The 26,305-nt window shown below is 38.9% G+C and overlaps 1 protein-coding gene across 1 annotated transcript in view; it reads left to right on the top strand.

The window, feature by feature from the left end:
* The first annotated feature begins 11,384 nt into the window (after positions 1–11,384).
* Positions 11,385–26,305, top strand: part of KLF7 (KLF transcription factor 7) — a 137,279-nt gene continuing 122,358 nt past the window's right edge. Inside the window, exon 1 of the mRNA XM_075829877.1 lies at positions 11,385–11,972. Coding sequence (XP_075685992.1) covers positions 11,871–11,972 — 102 coding nt within the window. The 5' untranslated portion in view covers positions 11,385–11,870. The remainder of the gene's footprint in view (positions 11,973–26,305) is intronic.

The raw sequence follows: 26,305 nt of genomic DNA, 5'->3' as shown, positions 1-26,305 counted from the left end.
TATTCATCTGTTAAGCAAATAAGAAAATGTGTAATCAAAAAATTATAAATGAAATAGTTATGTCGAGAAATATTTACATTCAACAACCTATTTGAACTACTAAAAAAAAATTGTTACTGGCTGTAACTTATAGTTGTAATTCTACTTTGATGGCTGACACTAAATTCTGATGTAATTATTACTTTACAACTGCTGTATCACAATGGTAGAGGAGGTGACATGAACGGATTAAAAATGTCTCCTCTGATCTAATGATAAGACGGCTAAATATGGAATTTTAATCGCCGTTCACAGGGACAAATATCATGGCTCATTGACTCACATTTGCACGTTACTCAGTTTCACTTTAAAGAGACATTGCCACAATTCTGACACAATGAGCACAAATTGTCAGGAGAGCTGACAGGTCTTCTTTAAGACCATATTCCTTAACTTGTCCATTTTGTCTTTTATCCTGTATTTAAAATTAGATGACAGTTTCTAAATATATCTAGATAATATGAAGTTTATGGAAGATACAAAAATAGAATTAAGCGAGCAGCAGGGGAACCCAGTACCCCTGTTCTTATGACCGTAGAGATCCCAGTGGTTGGATCACCAGTAGTTAGACGTAAATAACATATCCATCTGATAATTCATAAATGTCCAATAATATTAATGTTTAGTGGGAATTTCTAAGAGTCATCATTTCATAATATATGTCTATAGCTTCCTGTGAAATTGCAGTAAAGATCTATTCATGCCTGTGCTATGAGCAACGTCTGCTGCAAAGTTCCTATTAATTATTATAGCAGTCACAAAGCAAGGCTCCCATACTCAATACAGCCAGTACTATGTCTCCTTTTCTTCATTTTATGAGCAGGGGCTTAGGAACACATATTCAGAAAAAGTGTAAATTTGCCACTAAATCAGAAAATATTATGTACTGCAAATTCACAAAAATTTTGCATGTAAAATTTGTCACCAGTGCTGCTCTTAATAAACCCCCATCTGTATGATATCTGAACAGAATTCTCCTTCTGCATTTGGCGCAACATAACATCGCTTATAGCCACGTTCCGAACAATTGACGTTTCAGACAAGCAGGTTTCATTATAATATATAGACTCAGTATAAATGAGCAATTGCTCGTGCCATTTTGTTTGCTCACCTCTTGTATAGTTTATTTATCAGGAATTTTGCAGGAATTCCTAAGGAATTATCTCCAAGGGGAAACTACACCAGAGGCTTATAAATAAAAACTGCTGGTGTTGGGTCAAAGATTCCAAATTTATATAGGGAAATACAGCTTTGTCTTTGCCATCTGTAGAATACAGGGACCATTCACGAGAGCAGATGGGCTGTCACAATGTCCCCACAGCTGCTTTCCCCAATTACCTGAATTGCTCCAGTACATCGAGAAATCAAGAAAGTGGTTCAGGAATTAGAATTTCTCATCATCATGCAGTTCCCTAATATATTAAAGGGAAGGTTCACCTTTAAATATTTGACATGTCACTGAGACATGTCAGAAGATGTCATTGGCAGGGGTCTGTGCCCTGTGACACTCACCAATTCCTATAACAAAAGGGCAGTGGCACTCTTCTGAGCACAGTGCCCCTTCGTTTAATGACTCAAAGGTCTTCAGATCTCCAAGTCCGTTGTCACAATCTCTATTTTAATGCATTGGGACTGTACTTTGCAATGCACACCCATTGTATTGAATGGGAGATTCAGATGACAGACATGATGAGTTGGAAAACTAAGGGGCGCAACGTATATTCTACCAATTAGTGGGGGTCACAGCGCACAGACTTCCACTGATGACACCTTTTCAGATTTCTCTATGATATCTCAGAAGGTGTTTAAGGCGGGTTCCACAGCATTTACAGTAGCAGCAAAGTGAATGAGATTTAGAAAATCTCACGCCCTTGCTGTGGAAAAAAAACGTACAAAAGTCGTGCGGAAAGTGTTCTGCGGTGCGTTTTTTAATTTCGCAGAATGTCAATTTATGCTGCATGTTCTGTGCGGAGATGCTGCGTGTTTGGCCCATAGACTTCAATGAGGAGCAGAAATTCTGCAACAGATTTATGTTGTTTAGCAAACCGAGCAATGCCCCAAATTGTGGCAATGGTCACAGTGACTGATATAATAAACCAGAAAGAGAAGAAAAGTCACGACCAAGTATTTGCAAAATTACAAACAATCTTTATTTCAGTCAAAAATACACAGAAAACACATTACAACTATACACAATAAAAAGAATGAACCCTCATAAAGAGATGGAATCCGAACATGAAAGCAGCCTGGTCCCCCAGATGTTAAAATGGTCAAAAGATCCCACAAAGAGCATAAATCAATATTATTAGGCAGGTGCTAAGCATAGTACATTTGCACAGATAGATACCTAAAAAAATATACATGCAAAGTGCAGTCATAGGCAAACTAATGAGCAGTATACCTACACCTACGTAGTGGAAAATGAGCAGGAGATCAGGCCCGGGAGGGGAGAGCGCTGCCAGACCCGACGCGCGTTTCGCTGGTGCTTCATCAGATTTATGTTGTTGCGGTTTTTACAGCGTTTACGCAGCGGAAACGCAGTAAATACTGCTGGAAATCTGCAGGTGCACATATATTTTGCTCTAACCAATGTTTAGCACTAAATCCACAGGTAAAACCGCTGCAGGAAAAAAATCTGCGTTTCCGAAGCAATATGAGCAGGAAAAACGCACTATTTGGTGTGGATTTCTGTGACAGATTTACCAGTGTTTTTCTAAAGATTCTGATGCAGATTTTCTGTTGTGAAAATCTGCAGCGTATTCTTTGTGTGGGAACATACCCTTAGGCTCAACCTTCCATTTAGGCCGCTTTCACATGGCAGTATTTATCATCAGCATTTGTAAGCCAAAAGCAGGATTGCATCTTACACAGAGAAAAAGTATAATGGAAAGATTTCTACCTCTTCCGTGTTCTGGATCCACTCCTGGTATTAGCTTCGAAATACTGAAGGAAAATACTGACCAAAATATTGCCGTGTGAGGCCAAATGCACACGATGCGAAGTACATGCGAATTTGGCGTGGGGATTTTCATGCAGTAAATCTGCAGTGTAATATAGTACTAGCAAAGTAAATGAGATCCCAAGAAATCTCATCTACATTTTTTCTGCATGTAAATTGACTAGCGGTGCATATTTTAAAATCCGCCCGTGAATTGTATCTGACCTGTTTAAAAAAAAACTCACCAAACTCTGCAGCATAAAAATGCACCTATTTCCGCATCAGAATATAAAAACCGCAAAAGAGGCCTCTGGCTGGATTAACACGTGCAGTTTTTGATGCAGCCATGAGTAAATCCAAAAGGAAGGAAAAGTATAAAAGAAAGGCTTATACTTTTGTCTTGTGGATACTACAGCTGACACTTTGCTGCAACAGCTGAGATCGGACATGATTCAGATCCCAGACATTTTATCCCTCGGGTGCCGTGTTCAAAAACTGAAAATCTGCAGAAATTTACAGCACAAAACATGTGGTTGCGGTTTTATAAAAAAAAACAAAAAACCATCCACATGTAGTGGAAAAAATCCATGCAGAATTGAGGGAACGCTATGGATTTCGTAATCCGCAGCATGTCAAATCTGTCGTGGATTTTCAGAGGAATTCAACCTTTGTCCTGCATAAAGTGAAATTCGCGCCAAAATCCACATGTGTATTTCAGCATGGATTTGTCCACCTAAATACATTTTTTAAGCTTGTTTCCCTTCTTTTTGGGCTAGTGGTTGTGGTTCTTTGTTTTTTTTTGTTTTGTTTTTTTACTTTGTGTCCACCATAAGATTATAAGAGACCTGGGGGGGGCATTTAGGTTTTCCATTATTATCTTTTTTTCATTGCGGTTTTCCTTTGTAACAGGAACCAATATATTAGCCCCACTTAGGGTATGTTCACACAATATATATTCACCCTGTTACCCGCAGGGAATTCCGGACGAAAAACTGCACCAAATTGTGTTGCAGTTGTTCATCCAGAATGTCCGCTGCAGAAATCCTGCAATGAAAAAAAAACAAAACGGTTGTGCATACCATGGCAACGTGCCCCTTAGACGTCCTGCAGCCCTGGAATGATGTTTTATCCCATGTGACCGCTACAGCCTGTGATTGGCTGCAGTTGTCACATGGGATGAAATGTCATCCCTGGAGGCTGGCCTGGACGAAGAAGCACGGAATTCTGGGTAAGTATAAGATTAAGGGCATGACCAGCTGTGGCGGAGTTATGCATACACTGTCCGCATCAATGGCGCACAGAATCTGCGTTGCAGATTCTGTTGCGGCTTTGCCTAAAATGGGCATTAAATTGATGCAGACTAGCCGTTGCGTATTGAGGGGAAGAGGGCTTCCCTTCTCTCTATCAGTGCAGGAGAGAAGGGACAGCCCTTTCCCTAGTAAAAGTAAAAGAAATTCATACTTACCCGGCCGTTGTCTTGGTGACGCGTCCCTCTCTTGACATCCAGCCCGACCTCCCTGGATGACACGGCAGTCCATGTGACCGCTGCAGCCTGTGATTGGCTGCAGCCGTCACTTGGACTGAAACATCATCCTGGGAAACCGGGCTGGAGGAAGAAGCAGGGAGTTCTCGGTAAGTAGGAACTTCTATTTTTTTAACACGTTGATCTACATTGTGATTCGGAAGTCACTGTCCAGGGTGATGAAACAGTTACTGCCGATCGTTTAACTCTTTCAGCACCCTGGACAGTGACTATTTACTGACATCGCCTAGCAACGCTCCCGTAATTACGGGTGCACACACGTAGTCATCCGTAATTACGGGAGTCCATTGACTTCTATGGGCCTGCCCGTGCCGTAATAACGGCCCGTGATTACGGGCGTTTTTACGTTAGTGTGCATGCGGCCTCAGTCTGGCTGTAGACCTAGAAATACATAGGTCCAGCCAGAATGAAGAAATATCATGCTAGTAAAACCAATACGCTACGCAGCACACATAACATCTGCGGACTTCATTGCAGAATTTTGACTCTCCATTGAAGTCAATGGAGAAATTCCGCAATGAGTCCGCAACAAGTCCGCTAAACGTCCGTAACAACCAGTGTATGCTGCGGACACCAAATTCCGCACCGCAGCCTATGCTCCGCAGCGGAATTGTCCGCAACATGTAAACGAACCCAACTAAAAACCTGTGGAAAGCAATGGAGAAACGTGTACGCTGCGGATTTCCGCTGCGGACTGTCCGCAGCGGAATTGCAGAGCAATTCCGCCACGTCTGGTCATGCCCTTATTGTTCAAAACTATACAAAGAAAATTAGAAATTACCTATATATGCATCATATGCGGACCAGCCTGAAGATGTCCACAAGCGGTTCAGCAATATCGCAATACATTTTTGTGGCCAATTTTGACCTTCCTGACAGAGCCTCATTTTTCAAATCTGACATGTTTCACTTTATGTGGTAATAACTTCGGAATGCTTTTACCTATCCAAGCAATTCTGAGACTCTTTTCTCGTGACACATTGAACTTTATGTTACTGGCAAAATTTGCTTGATACAGTCAGTATTTAATAGTGAAAAACACCAATTATTTTTTTTAAAAATTAAAAAAAAGCATTTTTCTAAATGTAAATGTATCTGCTTGTAAGACAGGCAGTTATACCACACAAAATTGTTGCTAATTAACATCCCCCATATGTCTACTTTGGATTGGCATCGTTTTTTAAACATTCTTTTATTTTTCTAGGACGTTATAAGGCTTAGAACTTTAGCAGCAATTTCTCACATTTTCAAGAAAATTTCAAAAGGCTATTTTTACAGGGGCCAGTTCAGTTGTGAAGTGGCTTTGAGGGCCTTCTATTAGAAACCCCCAATAAGTCACCCCATTTTAAAAACTTCACCCCTCAAAGTATTCAAAACAGCTTTTAGAAAGTTTCTTAACCCTTTAGACGTTTTACAGGAATTAAAGCAAAGTAGAGGTGAAATTTACAAATGTCATTATTTTTTTTGCAGAAATTCATTTTTAATCCATTTTTTTTGTAACACAGAAGTGTTTTTTACCAGAAAAATACAACTCAATATTTATTTCTCAGCTTCTGCAGATTTAGGAAATATCCCACATGTGGCCCTAATGTAGTAATGTACTGAAGCACCGGCCTCAAAAGCAAAGGAGTACCTAGAGGATTTTGGGGCCTTCTTTTTATTAGAATATATTTTAGGCACCATGTCAGGTTCAAAGGGCTCTTGCCATGCCAAAGCAGTGGAAACCCCCCAAAAGTGACCCCCCTCGGGAAACTACACACCTCAAGGAAATTATCTAGGGGTATAGTGAGCATTTTGAACCAACAGGTTTATTGCAGAAATGATTGGAAGTAGGCCGTAAAAATTAAAATCTAAATTTTTTCATAGAAAATGTAGGTTTAGCAAAAAAAAAATTATTTCCACAAGGACTAAAGGGGGAAAAGTACTGCAAAATTAAAGTAAAGCAATTTCTCCCGAGTAAAAAAAATGCCCCACATGTGGTCCTAAATGGCTGTTTGGACACACGGCAGAGCTTAGGGTATGTTCACACGCTTACTAAAAAACTTCTGAAAATACGGAGCTGGTTTCAAGGGAAAACAGCTCCTGATTATCAGCCGTTTTATCAGCTCGTGTTTTTTGCAGCGTTTTTAGAGCTGTTTTTCTAGAGTCAATGAAAAACGGCTCCAAAAGCGGCTCAAGTAGTGACATGCATTTCTTTTTCAGAGGTGGTTTTTTACGCGGCTGTTTTTCAAAACGGCTGCGTAAAAAAATGCCCCGTCAGAACAGAACACAGTTTTTCCCATTGAAATCAATGGGCAGATGTTTGTAGGCGTTCTGCTTCCGATTTTTCAGCTGTTTTTGAACATACCCTTAGAAGGGAAAGAGTGATATTTTGGCTTTTGGCGATCCCATTTAGAAAGGAATGGTTTGCGGAGGCCATGTCACATTTGCAAATTTGTGCAGTGAAAATAAACACAATCCGTTTTCTTCAATAAGACATAGCTTTAGCTCAAAATTTTTCATTTTCTCCACAAATAAAGGAAAAAAGGAACACCAACATTTGTAAAGCAATTTCTCCCGAGTACGGCAATACACCACTATATGTGGTCATAAACTGCTGTTTGGGCACACGGCAGGGCTCAGAAGGGAAGGAGCGGCATTTGGCTTTTGGAGTGCAGATTTTGCTGGATTGGTTTCTGGGCGCTATGTCGCATTTGCAAAGCCCCTGTGGGACCAAAACAGTGGAAACCCCCCAGAAGTGACCACATTTTGGAAACTACACCCCTCAAAGTATTCACCTAGGGGTGTAGTGAGCATGTTAACCCCGCAGGTGTTTTGTAGAAATTAGTGTGAACGCGATGTTGCAAAGTGAAAATGGGATTTTTTCCCATAGATATGCCAATATGTGGTGCACAGCTTGTACCACCATAACAAGACCGCTCTCTAATTATTATGCTGTGTTTCCCGGTTTTAGAATCACCCTACATGGGGCACTAATCTTTTGCCTGGACATTTGACAGGGCTCAGGAGTGAAAGAGTACCATGCGAAATTGAGGCCTAATTTGGTGATTTACAAAGTATTGGTTCGCAATTGCAGAGGCTCTGATGTGAAATAATAAAAGAAACCCCTGAGAAATTACCTCATTTTGGAAACTGCACCCCTCAAGGCATTTATTAAGGGGTGTAGTGAGCATTTTCACCCCACAGGTCATTTCCATAAATGATTGCGCTGCGGATGGTGCAAAGTAAAAATTTAAAATTTTCCCTAGATATGCTATTTCAGTGGTAAATATGTTGTGCCCAGATTATGCCACTGGAGACACACATCCCAAAAATTGTTAACAGGGTGCTCCCGGGTATGGCGATGCAATATATGTGGAAGTAAACAGCTGTTTGGGTACGCTGTAGGGTTCAGAGGGGAGGGAGCACCATTTGGCTTTTGGAGCGTGGATTTGCTTGGTAGTAGTTTTGTTTGAGTATTGCTGGTGTTTCCGTTTATAATGTGGGGGTACATGTAAGACGGGCAGAGCACATCAGGGGCATAGTCAGGTGGTATAATAATTGGGTTAAAAAAACTGTAAAATAATCCATAGATATTTGTTACTCTGTGAAGCAATCCTTTCTGCACAGGCCGGAGGCGCACTGTTAAATGTCCTTCCTTATCCCCCTTGCAGCTTGGGGAATCTTGCTGGGAAGTGTTGTCCTGGTATAATACGGGCACACTCGCTTCTAGCAGATATGTCTGAACCCTGCCCTTCCTGGTTCCCTAATTTCAGGGCCTTGATAAATCGCCTCTGGAAACAGAAGAAAAGTTCCCCTCGGCCCTGCACAACTGCATATTTTTCTTTCCTGACTTATAGGAGCCTTAACTAATTAAATTTTTTCATAGACGCAGTAGTATGAGGGCTGTTTTTTTTTGTGGGACGAGCTGTAGGTTTTTATTGGTACCATTTTGAGGTATATGCAACTTTTTGATCACTTTTTATCCTATTTTTTGGGAGGCCAGGTAACCAAAAAACAGCAATTCTGGCATAGTTCTTTTTATACAGCGTTCACCATGCGTTATAAATTACATGTTACCTTTATTCTGCGGGTCTGTACGATTCCGGCGATACCTAATTTATAGAACTTTTTTATGTTTTACAACTTTTTGCACAATAAAATTACTTTTGTAAAGAGATTGTATTTTTTCTGTCGCCAAGTTGTGATAACCATAACGTTTTAATTTTTTCGTCAACGGAGCTGTATGAGGGCTTGTTTTTTGCGAGACGAGTTATAGTTTTTATAGGTACCATTTTTGGATACATGCGACTTTTTGATCACTTTTTATTCCAATATTTGTAGGTCAAAGTGACCAAAAAACAGAAATTCGTTGTATAGTTTTTAAGTTTTTTTTTTACGCTGTTCACCGTGTGGAATAAATAACATAATATTTTTTATAGCTCAGGCCGTTAGGGTCGCGGCGATACCAAATACGTATGTTTTTTTTCAATAATAAAGGACTTGATAAGTGAACAGGACGATTGTGTTTTATATTATTACTTGAAACTTTTATTATATGTTTTAAAACATTTTTAACTTATTTTTTTTTTTACACTTTTTTTCCAGTCCCACTAGGGGACTTGAAGGATGTTTTTTTCTATTAGATCCGTCAGTCATTCACTGACAGCAAGCTGATCAGGCTTCAACCTCCCGGCGGGGCCTAAGCGGCTTCCATTATGGCAGAGCAGGAGACCATTGTTAGGCCTCCTGTTGCCATAGCAGCAGTTGGTAGCCCTGATTGCATGGCAGAGCTATCGATCTGCTAGCAACCTCTAAGATGCAGCGATCGGTGCATCTAAGGGGTTAATGGCAGGAATCGGAGCTAGCTCCGATTCCTGCCGTTACAGGTGGTTGTCAGCTGTAACATACAGATAACATCCACGGTTGATGACGCCGGCTCAGCTTCTGAGCTGCCGCCATCTTGCCGTCAGCTACGAAAGCCTTTCAGGCCGTGCTAGGCAGACCTGGAGGCCAGCATTAGGCTTCCAATTGCCATTGCAGCCACCGGAACCCCTGCAATGTCATTGCTGGGGTACCGACAAGCTGCAAACAACTTAAAGAGGCTCTGTCACCACATTACCACATTATAAGTTCCCTATATTGTACATGATGTGATCGGCGCTGTAACGTAGATATTTATATTTAGAAAAACGTGATATTTAGATCACATCATGTACAAGATAGGCCACTTATTATGTCGTGACAGAGCCTCTTTAAATGCAGCGATCGCTTTTGACCGCTGCAATTAAGGGGTTAATGGCGGGGATCGAAGCAAATTTCGGTCCTCACCATTACAGTCGGATGTCAGCTGTAATACACTGCTGACATCCGGCGATGATGGCACCGACTCAGCTTCTTAGCCGGTACCATGCATTTGTTGTATTGATACGGCAAAATGTGGGAAGCACTAGCTTTCCATGACGTATTCATACGGCAAATGTCAGGAAGGGGTTAATGGCCTATAGAGAAGCCTATAGGAAAAACGGCTGAAAAAAACGCCATAGCCAGAGCATTCCTGAGAGAATTATCCCCTTTTAATGATCCTGGACAACCCCTTTAAGTAGGGCTGCAACATATTATGGTGACACACGTGATAAGGGGGCACCTGTGTGGCAGGGCCACTGATGTGGGGCACACGTTTGGCTACTTTCGGGAACAGTGGGGCCATAAAAAAAAAAAAGTATTGCAGTGTAAGGGTATGTTCACACGGCTTATTTTTGGCCGTTTTTCGGGGCGTAAACAGCAGAAACATCGGAAGCAGAACACCTCCAAACATCGATTTCAATGGGAAAAACGGCGTTCTGTTCCGACGGGCCATTTTTTCAAACGACCATTTTTAAAAACGGCCACGTAAAAAAAAAGCTGCAAAAAAGAAGTGCAGGTCACTTCTTCAGCCGTTTTTGGAGCCATTTTCATATACTCTATAGAAAAAAACGGCCGTAAAAAACGCAGCGAAAATCACGAGTGGCTTAAAAAACTTCTTAAAATCAGGAGCTGTCCTCGAAAATAGCTCCGTATTTTGAGAGGTTTTTGAGTTTGTGTGTGCACATACCCTAAGCCTATACAGCAGGTCAGACATGACACAGTGCTTGGGTGTAGAGACATTTGTTATCAGCTGTGCGACATTTTAGAAACATGTTGCACATCACTGAAATGATCCCGGTACTTCACCTCAGAGCGGACATCACAATTCACATAAAGGAACTGAACGTTTATCCTTTATTATGTAACGCCTCATTTCCTTGCACATATTTCAGACACCATGGAAACGCACAGCTGCAGTCTATAGACCCGTACAGCTGCTCTTCTTTTGCAGAATGTGAGGAAAAGGGCGCAGAGGACGAGAACCAGCCACCGACTAACGTGTTCCAGCGCCACACGGACCGGGCTCTGTAGTTTCTGGACGCCGGCTCTGCATTCATACTCGGCTAAACGCTGAAGCCAGAGCTCGGTGAATTCTCCGTACTCAGCAAACTCCAGAGACAGTCACACCGCACATTTCTGTCAGACAGCAGGTCTGCTCCTACACGCCACAGCTTATATAGCCTTCTAAAAATAGCTCGCCTTACACAGCCTTGTAAGGCAGCAGAGAGGATTCCCATTAGCCAATCCAAGCACTTATTTCTCATCGCTCCCCGCCCACCAAAGAAATTCTGATTTCTAATTGGTCTTGCGGTCTGTCACATCCCTCTGCTGCGCGTGAACACACCCTCTCCCTCCCTGTTCTCCTAATATGGTAACAGGCTCTCCTGAGTGGCAGATTTTTCCAAGAAAAAATTCACGCATGCGCATTTGTCTTAGCAAAGGGGAGGAGGATGAAGAAGGAAGAGGGGAGGAGTTTACTCATCTGCCAGATCTGGAGGAGGAGGTAGAAAGTCTCTTAAGAAGCAAGGGGGGGTTAGGAGAGAGAAGAGGAAAAATTGAACCACTTCTTTCCCCCCTTCCTCCTAAAATAGAGAGCAAAGCTTGCATCCATGAGCAGGCAGCAGTAGTACACAACAAATAGATGACAATTCCATGTCAGTGAGTTTGCATCTTTCTTCCTGGTCCAAGCTCTGGAGTCTGCACAGCCTTGCCAAGGATTCCTTGCTTCCCATTAATTTATTGGATCCTGACTTTTTCTATCTGTTTTTCTATACCTGTATTTAGCACCCTTGTGATTTTCCAATGCTTGGGTTTGATTGATCAGCACTTCTTCTGTTGCTGCTGGTGCTTTTACTGACTGTAAGAAGCACTTCTAACAGCAGGACTTTGGATCTATCTTTGTCATAAGAGGACAGCAATCCAGGATTATAGAGCAATCTTTCATTGTGATCTTTCCTTGCAATCATGGATGTTTTGGCTAGTTATAGCATATTCCAGGAGCTGCAGATTGTACACGACACGGGCTACTTCTCAGCAATGCCATCTTTGGAGGAGAATTGGCAGCAGGTGAATGATTTAAATTAATCCTGTAAATCTTTAACACACTGCATTCACTTTCACATTCATTTTTGGAAATTCCCTGGCATCTTGCACCATCATAGTAACCAGCTCCTTTCAAATGTCACTGATCAGCAGCAGGCATTTCCTAAAAGCATCAAGTTTTTTTTTCTATTATTATCATTATTATTATTTATTTATTCTTTACCATGTGGATCTAAATGCATTTCATAAGTTAAAGGCTGGCAATGGCTCGGTGTCTTTATCTACAAATATTGTCATTTATTTTTTTATGTCCTTGACACAGATCTGACTTTAGTACAACACAGATTTTTCTTCTAATACATGCTTTATCAGCAGAAGCTAGTGACTTCTATGCTGCTGCTTTCTTATATCAGCACAAATCCCATGACACTTAATCATATTATTTCATTACAATGGCATGATCTCATTTACACATATGATCAAATCTCTGACAGTGCTGGAATATAGGTATAATCACATCATATATATATATATATATATATATATATATATATATATATATATATATATATATATATATATATACATAGATGGTTGCATTTGGCTTGTATCAATTGTCTATTTCCATGTGCTGCACTGTAATACTGTAGCACAATGGGGGCTGGGGAAGTCGCTTACAGTAATAGACAAAAGAGTTGCCTAGAATGTATGTCTAATGTACTCTGTTCTAGTTAATGTTACTTATGCTCAAGCTTTCCAGTAAAAAGGCAATGGATTCATGAAATGTTCTATATATTTAGCAGGCACAGGTGCTGGACAGCTCTAAAAACGTTTATATAAATATATAGAAATGAATAGCAATCAAACAGGCCGCTCTGTTATGTTTACCGATTGATACGTTTTATATATATATATATATATATATATATATATACATGGTCTTTATTGGTAAATAGCTGGTACAAGTGCACTGGAGAAAACTTCTGAACAGACATGTTTATGACTATAGAATAATAATATGTTGGATGACACTGATCTCCGGTGCTCAATACTGAAGTTTTATGTGGTGGATCCAATGTAGTGATGACAATGAATAAAGGAGAACATAGCTTTTCATTGTTTGTCCTCCTGCCCCATATATTGCCTATGTGGGCACAATGCAGATGACATGTGCTGCCATGTCAACTCCGCTAATTATAGGAATTATTACAGGTTTTCACTTTCCCTTGTAAAAAACCCACAACTTACTAGGTCAGTACTTTGAATCAGTTGCATATTAATAACAGTCTAGACAGCTCAATGCAAGATAATCTGTTGACATAGCCAGCATGCCCAAGGCACGCTGTATGTGATACTTTGGCTGCAGCTGTTGCCTGCCCCAGTAGGAAACCATAACAGCATTTGCACTTTAGAACAATAGATCAAAGTACAGTAGAATCCCCACTTAAGTTTGGAGAGTCATAATAAATGGAAATGCTGGTATGGGTGTCAGCTCATCTGCTCCAGCCTCAGCTGGCTCTTCATAGAGAAGAAAGCTTGGGAGATGCCTCCTTGTTCCTAGCATGATATTCATGAGTATAACAGAATAAGCCAAACCAGTATGTTCTAGTTGTAGTGTTGGAAAATAAATGCGATGCCATCCTCATGGATGCTGCTTTCCATTGACTTTTCCATGCTAATGGTTGCCACGCAGCCATACTAGAGCGAGCCATGTTTCTCTTGCAGATATGATGTTACTTTTCCATGTGTTGTATGTCATAAATAACTCTTTTACAATAAAACCGGGCTCTGAATCTTCTGCCTTTGAATATTTTACATGGAGAATTGCATTGACGTTTGACTGTGTCCTCATTAAGTAGAGGAAATTCCTGGAATTCCAGAACAAAACACAGATTCATGAGTTTTATTGCCTCCATCCATAGCCTTGTGATGTTTTTCACTTATGTATTTTTATTACAGTGTAACTATAAGGCTTATTATACATTTTCTTGATTCTTTCCAAGGCCTTAGATGTTTTAGTGCAGGCAAAGTTGAGCAGCCTAAGGAATGTATCATTATTTTTATTATGATTATTATTATTTATGTATCTTTTTATCTTTTCGCACCATGCACTGTTATTTCTGCTTAAAAAATTTTTTTATTGGTTAAGATAACCTTCCATTCTGCCTCTGAACACTAATATGAATTATTAAAATAAGGCCCAAAGTGCATTGCCCTAATGTTTAATAATTCAACACAAAATCACTTGCAGAACCATTCGTTTTTGAGACCTGTGTATGGATTGGAGAGATGCGTTGTTTCATCATTAACCTCTTTTATTTTTTAATACCTATTGAAAAAAATAACATTGAAGAAATGGTGACTTAGATCTGAGAGCTAGGATGAGCACATGGTGTATTTGTAGGATCAGCATTAGCTCCGTCTTTGAAGTGATTGCTGATATTTTCTACAAGGGACACATGGTGGTCAGCATGAATACCTAATGACATTGTCTAAAGGACGCTGGTCTCATTTCAGTTGGACAGTAGAAAATACACCTGATTTATAAAGAAAGGACTGGCATGTAGGCATCCATTAAATAGCTTGCAACAGCAATCTATATTTTACAGAATGAGCAGTAAATTGGGGACTCGATTAGACAATAGTATTTCTATAAGAATAGGGTTACACTGCACACTTTATTGCATTTTCAGCATGGTGAGTGGCATGTATTAATTGCTGCGATGTTCTAACTGGGTTGGTGGTCGAATATGCAGCAAATGACATCTGGTGCCATTGGATTGTGACATGCATAGTGATGGGAGTAAAGCTCACTCATATAATAATGGGAAATGAGTACAAGTCACTTCACCATGAGACCCTGTCCATGTCTCTGCAGCAAAGTCACCTATGTAGTCTCAGCCTAAGGCCTCCAGGGATGCCAGTTTTTATGTCATAATTAAGAAATCATGAAGGCAATTATCTATCTGTTATAATAAATGAATACAAATCTTATTCCTAAAGTTAGATAGGTATTAATTCCGGCCATCTTGATTTTTGCACTAGAAATTAGAGTAATGGCCTATGTATTATTGTAAGAATCTCTCTTTTGATGGTTCACAATGATCGGAGACTTGCATAGTAAGGCCTCATGCACACAGGAGAGCTGTATGCAGAAGGCTGTATGTTGGCACTCAGAGCCCCTGTGGCTCTGTACTAGGTGTCTCACTGTATCGTGATCCATACAGCGCTGTATTACAGGGTTATTCCCCCATAGAAGCATTACTTCTAAGGGAGACCAGCTCTGTAATATGGCATCTAATGGAGTATAACACAATTTTTTTACTGTCGGATTCATATGGAATCTAACAGAAAAAACTCCATATGAAATTGGAGGCATACGAAGGTACAGCAGAGCCCCATAGACGTCTAAGGGTGCCATATTACAAATCTGTATAACCTCCGTGTGCATGAACACTCAGCGTCTTGATATTTCCTGTTTAAAATATTTTAGCAGAGTTGACAATCTTTGGATATTTGAGGTTTGCAGAAGAGTGTGTGCTAGAAAAATGACTAGCTAGTATCTACTGAAGATCAGCATTACAATATAAAGTATTCATCCCTGTATAGCTTTTTGATATTACATGTAGATTTATGGACCAGCTTGTTTGGATGTGTTACCTGGAGGATATGATTTGACTTCTAGCAGTTTCGGATTTCTTGTAAATGTTGATAATAATGGTTTGGTGAATAAATGTTTGCGCTTTTACATGTTTTTACTTTGCAGTTGTGTTAGGCCTTGTCCACACAGTGCTGTTTTGCTGAAGATGCCTTTTTTTAATAGCTAAAAAGTGGATTTAAAAGAAGTGGAGTGTACATATTTCCTTTATTCTTTTCCTGTGTTTAAGACGCTCTGCTGATTTTTTGGGAAAAAATAAATAAAAAAGTGTTAATGCCAAGTTCATACAGTGCAGTGTTTTAATGCATCTTTCCATGATTTTTTTTTTTAGCCAAAACAAGCAGCGGATACAAAAAAAAAGTATTAGGCTGGATTCATACACAGCGTAAAAAAATACGCTGTGAAACTTGCTTAAAAATCCACACTAAAATCTGCAATGAAATCTGCATGGGTTACATGCAGATTTCGTTGCGGATTTTGGTGAGGATATAGTTGTGGATTTCACTCTTTGCATAGCAAAAGATCCACTTTGACTGAATAGTAATGCAACAAAGACTGTCAAACTGTACAATTATTTCTCCCCTCTGTTGTATTAACGCCTGGTTTTGACTAAATAAAAACAATTTTTTTTTTAAAAACAGAAGTTGCAATAAAATATCCCTGTGTGATCAAATCCTAGATATTGCCTGAATTTATCACTTATGTTATAAGAATGAATATGCCTTTTAGGGTTCTTCACACAAAGCGTTTTTACATAACAGCCACGTTTTTTGCTGCGCTTTTTCTGGCGTTTTTTGCGGGGGAAAAATTCTGCGGTCTGATGTTAACTGGAAGTCAATGCTAAAATATAGAACACACTACAAACGTTGCTGGCGTTTTATTTTTTTTTAAATTACAGCAGCGGTTGATTTGAAGTTTTATTCACCAGTTAGTGCCATTTTCTCCCATATATCGATATACCACACATATACCTTGCGTTTTTTTCCTCTTCAAAAAAACCGCATGTGTCAATGTGCAGTTTTTTGTAATGTTTTGCTCAGAATAAATCATGTTGTAAAGAGGAATCTTTGCATCACATGATCTTTAAATCACATGATTTGCAATGTGAAAACCCCAGATTAAAAAAAAAGCAGGTAGTAAAACAAACTATTTGCAAAAAAAGCTACAAAAACACCATCAAAAACACATGTACTAATTTACTAAAAACGTTTGTGTTTTTTATGCATTTTTTTTCCAAAAAAGGCTGTGTTCAAAGTGGCATTCAGGTCCGTTCTGTCAAGTTTCTCATGCCTTCTGATGGCCAGAACAGAAGGGTCTGCTGTGCTATACTTTACTGTAAGAAAAAAACAGAAACCTAATGGACTTTTTATAATTTAATGGAATCTGTCAGGATCCACTACACAGTGGATCCATTATATTCAATATGTCTCCTGTAATAACGGAAGCTATGACACCATTGTGAGCAGAACCTTACGTAACTGGTGCTCAAAAATTGTCACCCTAATCTAGAGGTCTCCACTTAAGGATTTGTTTTTAAAGCCCTTACATTTTGTGGGCAGTTTGGGAAGAGTTCTGTTTCCATTTGTATCCTGTGAGGTTTTCATGATGCCGGTTATTTTATTGGAGAGGTAGCAACTCGAGTGTACTTATGTAGTTATGTTCAATTAAAATCAACATCGGAACGTTTTGTTCTGGACATCGAAGCGGGAACAACACCCACAATGTGACCCATATGACATGTCTAATTGAGACACACTGTAAATAGTCACTTTTTAGTTCTTTCGCAACATGTAAATAATAGTAGTTATCTCCTACTGGAAATGATAAAAATATTGGTTTCCATGAGCTGACATCAATGAAATTTTGACTTTCTTCTACTTTGCAGGGTTCTTGACAATTGGACAATTCATGCCGTCCCTTTTCAACAGTATGTCACCCTGTGGTCCTGTAAAATTATTATTTTTTTGGGTGGGCGGGGTGACAGGGATGGATATCTGGGGACATTGAACCTATAACGCCTCATGCACACGACCGTTGTGTGCCGGCCAGGTCCCATCAGTGATCCGTTGAAAGATAGGGCATGTCCTATGTTTCCACGGATCGGAGAATCGGGTCCGTTTTCACAGACCCGATTCACCCGCTAAAGTGAATGGGTCCATGAAAACTATCGGGTGCCACTCGGATACCGTAAAAATCGGCCCGAGTGGCACTCGGTCGTGTGTAACTGCACTAATATATTGCTGCAAGAATTGATACTTATGTTGCTAATATAAGGCTGAATTGTACTTTATTTGTCTAAAATGTTAGATTATTTCTTAAAAAGCGGTTCCCATACCAGAACTAGAATTTTATTGTAGGATTCACTCCCATTAGCTGTGCAATATACCTTTGCAGGGCTGCAAAGAAAATGTCAAATTTACCAATTTTCCTTGATAATTTTCACCAGTATGCCAGGTTATGGCAGTAGTCTGGAGTCTGTGAAAGGGAACAAGGTTTATGTAAATCAGTCTGTAGTTTCCTGATAGATAGAAGGCTCAGAAATTATCAGATAAGTAATTTATTCCAAATTGCTTTACGGATTTAAGCAGTATGTTCCTTCCACCATAGATACTAGGATGGTTGTCCTATCTATATTAAAGGCAGGGGATTTCTATCTGGCATACGTATAGCTTACTTGCAGTTTTCTGCTGCTTTTCTACAGCATGTGACGCTTGCTGATTCCTTAGCATTGCTCTACCCGGGAAATAACAGGAAGCCCTTGGTAATCATGTTAATGTGTATGACATAAATATGAAAATTAGATGTTATTTTATGTATTTTTTACATTTTTATCAAATAACATTTTAAATAAAGGAATTTTAGTTTTGTCCGTTTGTAACATGGAAGGAGATTACATTATTCCTTATATATTTATCTACTTTTGCAGTGAGACATTGGTAGGTAAAATTAGTTTCTCAACTATGCAAATTATGTCATTCTCCTACACGGAAGTGGTTTATACAAAGATCTTTGTTCCTGAAGTCTTGGGGAACAAATATATATAAAAAAAATTCTAACTAAAGTTTTGAATACTGTATTCTAAATATAGAATTCATCCTAAAAATAAAAAATGTCTTTACTGAACTAAATTTTTCCCGATCGTCACCCTGCATGATGTGGTTACTCCATAAAATAGATAGTTGTCGGCAACTGAGAACTTTGTAGGTCTGCCTTACAGTTGGTTAGTCCATACGTACTTACCAATATTGAAACCCCCCGAATTAGGAGAGTTGAAGCCCCGCTCCAGATAAAATGTCTACTGAGCCTTGTTGACCTGCTTGAAAGAGCTGTCTTTTTTTAAAAGTTTTTTTTTCCTGCCATCCTCATAACAAGAGCACATGGATCATCAGTAAACTCACCCTTTTTGAGAGCAAAAAGAGGGCAGCGCTCATATTCAGCCATTGTGCAGCACTGTACAAGAGATGGCCACATGTTTCACGGTTTCTTTTGGCATTAAAATACCACTCCCTTACTGTAAAAGGACATGGAAGCTGCGGAGACAATGGCGTACAGGGCAACATTGTGCAATTTTCTACAGAATCTGACAAAAAAAATCAGTATTCGTATGAATTTGAAGATATAAGGAGGTACAGTAAAGCTTCATAGAAGTTTATGGGCTCTGTATTACGGCTCCGTACAACTCTTAGGTTGTATGAGGACTTGGAGAGTTCACCACTATAGCATTTATTGACCTTATACTTGCATTTTGTACATCATCCTGTTTTCGATCTCTTGTTCATTTCTTTTTTTGGGGGGTGTACTGTTATCAGATTTCATTGTATAATATTTGAAGAGATTACTTTTCATAGTCCCTGCTTAACGACAGTAACATTATATCCTATTTCCAGTGCAGAGACTCTGAAATAGAGGATTTGGTCTGCATATTCCACTAATATCTGTAAAGGGATTCCTTCTAGTCTTCTGTAATCCCTGGCTTTATTCCTTTACTTACAAATCCTCTTAAATAAGAATTTCTGGGTAGCTAGATAATGGACTGTTAGATGTAATGTCCAGTATCCGCCTATAATAACAAGATAAACTGGATGGACCTTTAATTTTTTGGTGAACGAGGTAACCGAGTGATTCTGGACCTAAATTTTGTTACTGCTAGAAATCTACAGATTTCTCCAATTTTGTATTTCATTACGAGATAGGAATGCAAATACTTCGGATCCACTTGGAGGGCATAAACATATGTGAAACTGGGATGGGCAAATTACTGTTAGGCTTCGTTCAAATCTGCCGCGGGGTTCTGTCTGTGGGTTCCATCAGACCTTTCCGTCGGGAACCCATGAACGGAAACCAGATGGAAACCATAGCTTTCCGTTGGCATTGAAATCAATGGTAATGCTAACTCTTCTGTTGCCAATTGTTTCCTTTTGTCTCTGTTCCGTAAGGTTTTCATTTTTTTTGGGCGGAATCAATAGCGCAGTCGACTGTGCTATTGATTCCGTCAAACAAACGGAAACCTTACGAAACGGAGACAAACAGAAACCATTAGCAACGGAAGCATTACCATTGAAATCAATGGTAATACTAACGAAAAGCTTACGGAAGCCACGAACGGAACCCTGACGCAGATGTGAACAAAGCCTAAATTAGGAGCCAGTTAGAGCACTCAAGGCACCAATTTGAGCAGTTGTCGCTCAGCCAATGACGTCCCTACCTTTTCATCCTTTCACTTCTATCTTCTCCTGTGCTGCACCTATTCTGTGAAAATCACTACCCTGGGCCATTAACCTTGCTTATTCCATTATCAGTTTTAAGCATTTCTTGCAAACTAATTTCTTCAAGTAGGTCTCAGGCTTATGTCACAGAACCATAGTACATAGCTAATACACAACCTGACTTGGTCACAGATATCTCCACTCGACCTTTTCTTCAACTACCTACCCTTGTCACGTCACTCTGCCCTTTATATCCGTGTTTCATCAGATACTAGCTGGGCGAATGGTTCATGCACCTTTTATTTATATTCACCTTGCCGTCAGAAGAAGCTGGTCCCTTGGCCAAAATGAACATCTTGTACCTATTGTGTCACTACTTACATTTAATATAGATTCTAATCTCTTATGGGCAGATCCTCTTTTCTTGTGTCTTATTGTTTGTTAATTTATTTTTCTTTTCTTTTCATTTTACGAATGTTACTTTCCTAATTATAAAACGTAGCGGAAAGCGTTGTCGCTATATAACGTGTATTATTATTATTATTATTATTATTATTATTATTATTTCTATTATTATTATTATAAGCATAATATTAGCAGCCAGAAAATAAAAACGACAGTAGACATCAATAGAAAATAAGTCACCAGCAGCAATGTCCAGGCGCTTTGGCGACTTTTCTCTTAGATTTGACCGGCTCTGATTTTAAACCATTAAGGGTATTGGCGGGTTTTTATCAAATAACTGTTTATTTTTTTTTTGTATGATTAAGTTATACAATTTTCCAATTTACTTGATTTATTAATTCCTCACAGTTTTTAAGATCTCTGCTTGTTGTCATTCAGTATAAACATGCATTTACTTCCAGTGGATAAAATTCTGTCCATGGTCATGACGAACACACAGGTCCCCGGCTCATTACGGTAATGTGAATCAGCTGTAAAGATCCCTGCGCTTATGAATCCATCACATGCCCATTGACAGAATTGTATCCACTGGAAGTAAAGCATGAATCTTTATACTGAATAACAGCAAGCAGAGATCTTGATAACCATGAGGAATTAATACAAAAAGCATATCGTAAAATTGTGTAACTTCTAATTATATTAAAGAAAAAAATGTATTCGATTAAACCGGACAACCCCTTTCCAGAGTTTTCCTAAAAAAATTTTGCACATGTATTTAAAAAAAGATTCTGTTAATAAAACAATACTCTTCTAACAATGTTTTTTTTGTTTTTGAATAAATGACTAACCTTCTCCATTAGATGTATAAGAGGTGGGTATTTAAATAAGCAGTAAAATAATAAAACCTTGTCTGACAAGCTGTTTGCTATTGTATATATTTTGCTATATCCACCCACCCTTTTTCTGCCATTCAATCTAACTTTTTGCCTAGCTCATTAATCTTTTTTTAATAGGTTTTCTAAATGAGAAGTTGAGTTTTCTCTATAGCGAGGTTTGTGGCCATAGAGCGTGATAAGCACACTATAAGGAAAGATAAAGCTTATAAATCTTGTCTCAAGTTCTCTTGCACTTGCCTGTAGGCGTAAAATTGAAATTAGGTAAAACGAGGAAAATAAAACCTGCCTTTTTCTATTAAGATCAAAGAATAAGATTGAAAGGGAAATTGATCACCGACTCTTCTTCCACATCCAGGTCAAGCAGTGGCATCACCGGTGCACTAATAGAGCTCAACGATTTGATTTGCTTTGCTTACCACGCTGCCGAATCAGGTGTTTCTGACAGAGCACCACAATGGGCATTGGTTGGCTGTTGATCAAAAACAACAATTCAAGACTAAACCTGCATCTAAATGACTAGAATTAATGGAACTTTACCAAAAAGACGGTCGTTCTTCACACAAAAACAGAGTTTCTAATACACCAGAACATGATGTGGACACAGAAATGTAAGCACAATAAACAGTAGTATGACATGTAAGGTTTATGCACTCTATTTTAGTCTTTTTTTCCATTGGGTAAGTTATCTTTAGGCTGCATTCACAGGTGTCTTTTTTGCGGTGATTTTTTTCTTTATTGCAATATATTATTTTACAAAGATTTAATTTAAAAATGGCAGCTAAAACAGCACTTATAATACAGCCATAGTTCTATTACTATTAAAATGATTGAAGCATTTAGCTTCTATATTCCGAATTTGTCCATTCTTTATGCCCTATCTTTACTATTTTGTCTGGGTTTTTCTAATTGCTTGTAAATGGAATGAAATACAAAAAGATATTACATTTTTAGGAGCATTTTTCATGTTTTTTTTCTTTAACAAATGCTTAGCTGTTTAGGCAATAAATCGCCAGTATGTTTTCACAAACCTGATGTCAATGCAGTTTTTATGTATGTGGTATCCGGTGCATTTCTTGAACTTAGAATATCCTTGTGTTAACACAACTTACCACTTCAGTGCCCCATTACAACCAAAGTCCACCTTTGTCTTTGAAAAGTAAGCCCTGTATATGTTGCATTAGTCCAGCCATCTATAGAGAAGGACTGTGCACTGACGTGTGCCTGTATGCATTAAACAGAAGCATCCCTATTTATCTGTTGAAGGCGTAATTCGACATTTACCAGGATGCATTGTGGGGCAGGATGTATAATTATGCAAGTGCACCTTTAAATCATCAGAAAATAAGTTGAATTTAATGCAGTTTTGGCAAATAGCTGGTATGATTTTCTATCCATCTTGTGGAATTGTGAAAAGGAGAGATTTATGGTAATTGCCCCCAAATTGCTCTTTAGTAAACGAAGCCCACAAAGACTCATTATAAAGTCCCATATGTCAAGTGGATCACTGAAATGGTTTTTCTGTGTCAAAAAAGGGATCTTCGTTTTGTAAAGAAATTGCTGCCATTATTACATTTGACTCTTTGCTGGCTCCAAATAATTGTGTTTTATCAGCAGAAGCCAGCGCCGCCGCACAAGTCTGGGCTACTTATTACTCCTCACTTTTATTATCTAGTAAAGCTGCAGAGACAATTAGTAAATGCATTTTTTATGGTTGGGTCTTGTGAAAGTAAAATGGATCACGAAGAATGTGTCCTTTCATTGATTTAATTAACATAGATTTTTATAGTAAATCTAAACCTTAAATTTGCTAAATACCCCTTTTTATGTATGAATGGCCCTGTCCAGGTTTTTTAATAGACCTATAACGATAAAGGTGAATTATTTACAGTCAGTGACATAGAATAATGTATCACCCTGCTCATTTTCGTTATGCCTCGTTTGCTAAATGTTCCTTCTTTTTTCATAGGAAAAAAGACTTGGTCACTCGTCTTAAAAGAGTTTCCCTAAAATAAAAAGCAATCCACTTTTGAAGTCCTTGCATTATCCTCTTCTGTCAAGTTGTTAAAAAATTATTTTCAGCAATTTTTGGGGTCGAAACCGTTTTTGGGATGTCTGTTTGGCAAGCTGGCATTACCGCACACATCACCCAGTTTCCACAAGCTCCAGAATAGTAAATCTGCCAAGTGTTGTAACCTGGTAACTATGCACATTTACAATTAGTAAATGAGCAGTGACAACCCATGTGTCAACTCTAATGTTGACCATTGTGGTTGTCACCCAGTCTTCCAAGAAGCACATATATCACCAATATTTACTAAGGCTTTCTTTATTTTGAGGGGAAATGTTTTTAATGTTTATTTAAAAAAAGAATATTCAATAATTTCATAATGTTTCATGTTTGACTATCGGGACTTTTTTCCCCATAGGGAACAACTGATGTTGTGTCGCAACTGTGATTTTACGTATGATAAATTACTAGATAAAGACCTCACAATGTCTTCCTTTTAATATAATCAAAATCTGGAAAATTACAAAATGAACACACATAAAATGTATCAAACACATTTAGAACTGATGATATTTTACAATCTGGTCAGTCCATTTTATGTACAGTTTTTATTTAAAGTCTTTTTTATTTTGGCTCCCGCACATGTATTGATATTTTCATGCAATTCATTTACATTCTGAGAAGTTGATCAATCACATTATGGTGATGCAGCGACTGCAAGTAATACATCTCAACATGGCACATCTGGGTGTGTAAATGCTTAATTTTTTTTTCTTTTATTTAAAGGGAAGGCTGTGTACAATACAATTCTACATACTGTAAAAAAACAAAACCTTGCATATAACCTAGTATACTAATGTTATGTCTGTGTTCAGATGTTGCAATCGAGTCACAGAAAACAAAGACCGCTGTAAAACCCTGACCACAACATGTTTAAGGCTAAGGCCCCATTTACACGACCGTTACTTTTATCCGCAATTACGGATCCATAATTGCGGATAAAAATACTGATCCATTCATCTCTATGGCCTAAGGACACCTTCCCATATATTTACAGGAAGGTGTCCGGGCTGTAGAAATGACTCGCAAAAAAGAGGGCATGTTCCTTCCGTGCCCATAATCGCGGGACGTACACATGGCTACGACCGCGTGCATGAAGTCTTACACGGTACAGTTTTGGTTCAGCTTTTATTCTTATTTTATTTCTTTTGCCCCAATTTTTACAAAAAAAACCTGTAAAGCCACAGATTATCTCCATGGAATTACAATGGGGCTAATCCGCTGGCCAATCTGCGGCAGAAAACAGAGTTTTATATGGGTTGTTTTTTTTTTTAAACCAATTTCGGACTGGTCTATAGCGAATCCAGCTGTGTAAACATGGCGTAATAGCGGGTACAAAATACCAACTTGTCCACAAACAATTATCCACGTGTTTTTCACACCTTCTAGTCTATAGCTGGCAGTAGCAGTGTTCCAAATATGAGTGCCAAAGAATGTGTCACCTGTACACTACAGTTGAATTCGTAGAAAGCATGACTGATGAAGATTTCCCGTTAAAGCGGTCATCTCACAAAAACAACCCCGGTCCATTTCAGTTTTTCTTAGTCTTTACGGGTCTTCCTACTAAACCAGGAGAAAAGGGAAGTGACAACTGCTTTGAGGACATTTCTGTGTATGACGCGCAGTTGTCACAAGCCACTACTGGTGGGGGCTGCAGTTCTTTTCCACTCTGTGGTTATGATCATGAAAATTGTAGGTGGAAAATGGACTGAACGGGTTTGTGCTCTATTGATATTCCAGCTTCCCGATACGTAAAGGAAATAAGAATCTATTCTTTCCCTTTATGATGCTGCTTCATGATATCTGTACAACTTTAAGGCTGGGTTCACACAACCTATTTTCAGGCGTAAATGAGGCGTTTTACGCCTCGAATTACGCCTGAAAACATGGCTCAAATACGTCGGCAAACATCTTGCCATTCATTTCAATGGGTTTGCCGACGTACTGTGCCGACGACCTGTAATTTTACGCGTCGCTGTCAAAAGATGGCGCGTAAAATAACAACGTCGTCAAAGAAGTGCAGGACACTTCTTTGGACGTAATTTGAGCCGTTTTTCATTGACTTCAATGAAGAACAGCTTCAAATTACGGCCGTAATTAACGCCTCGCAAAACGCGAGTACGAGAAATTACGTCTAAAATGCAAGAGCAGTTTTCTCTTGAAAGCAGCTCCGTAATTTCAGCCGTAATTGTCATTATCGTGTGCACATACCCTAATGCTTGTCGTTTTTAGTAAAAAGTCTATATGTTTTCTTTGAAAACCAGTTTGACTAGCAGATTAACATCTGGTATGGAAAAAGAAATATTTCTTATTTTGAAATCTTTGGCTTGCACACATTAATTTGCTGGAAAAATTGTCAAATCTACTATGTCGTATTCTAATGGATTATACAATTGTGGCCTTTCTAGAGCTCTTAAAATTCCACCGAGCAAGAAAGATAGTTTAATAAAGCAAGTCAGGTGCTGGCACAAATAGCGTGGAAGATATCCAACGTATTTTCTTCTGTCAGGCTATATGTCAAGCTCTGATGGCTGTCTAGTCACTCATCAGATTTTTTTTTCAAGTGGCCTAATCCCTCTTCTGAAGCCTCGGTGATGGGGATTTTTGTTTTTATTAATTTTTTG

The sequence above is a fragment of the Rhinoderma darwinii genome, chromosome 6 (genome assembly GCF_050947455.1).
Source record: "Rhinoderma darwinii isolate aRhiDar2 chromosome 6, aRhiDar2.hap1, whole genome shotgun sequence".
NCBI classification, from domain to species: Eukaryota; Metazoa; Chordata; class Amphibia; order Anura; family Rhinodermatidae; genus Rhinoderma; species Rhinoderma darwinii.
The sequence above is the reverse complement of the archived record's forward strand: the minus strand, read 5'-3'. Positions and strand labels throughout refer to the sequence as shown.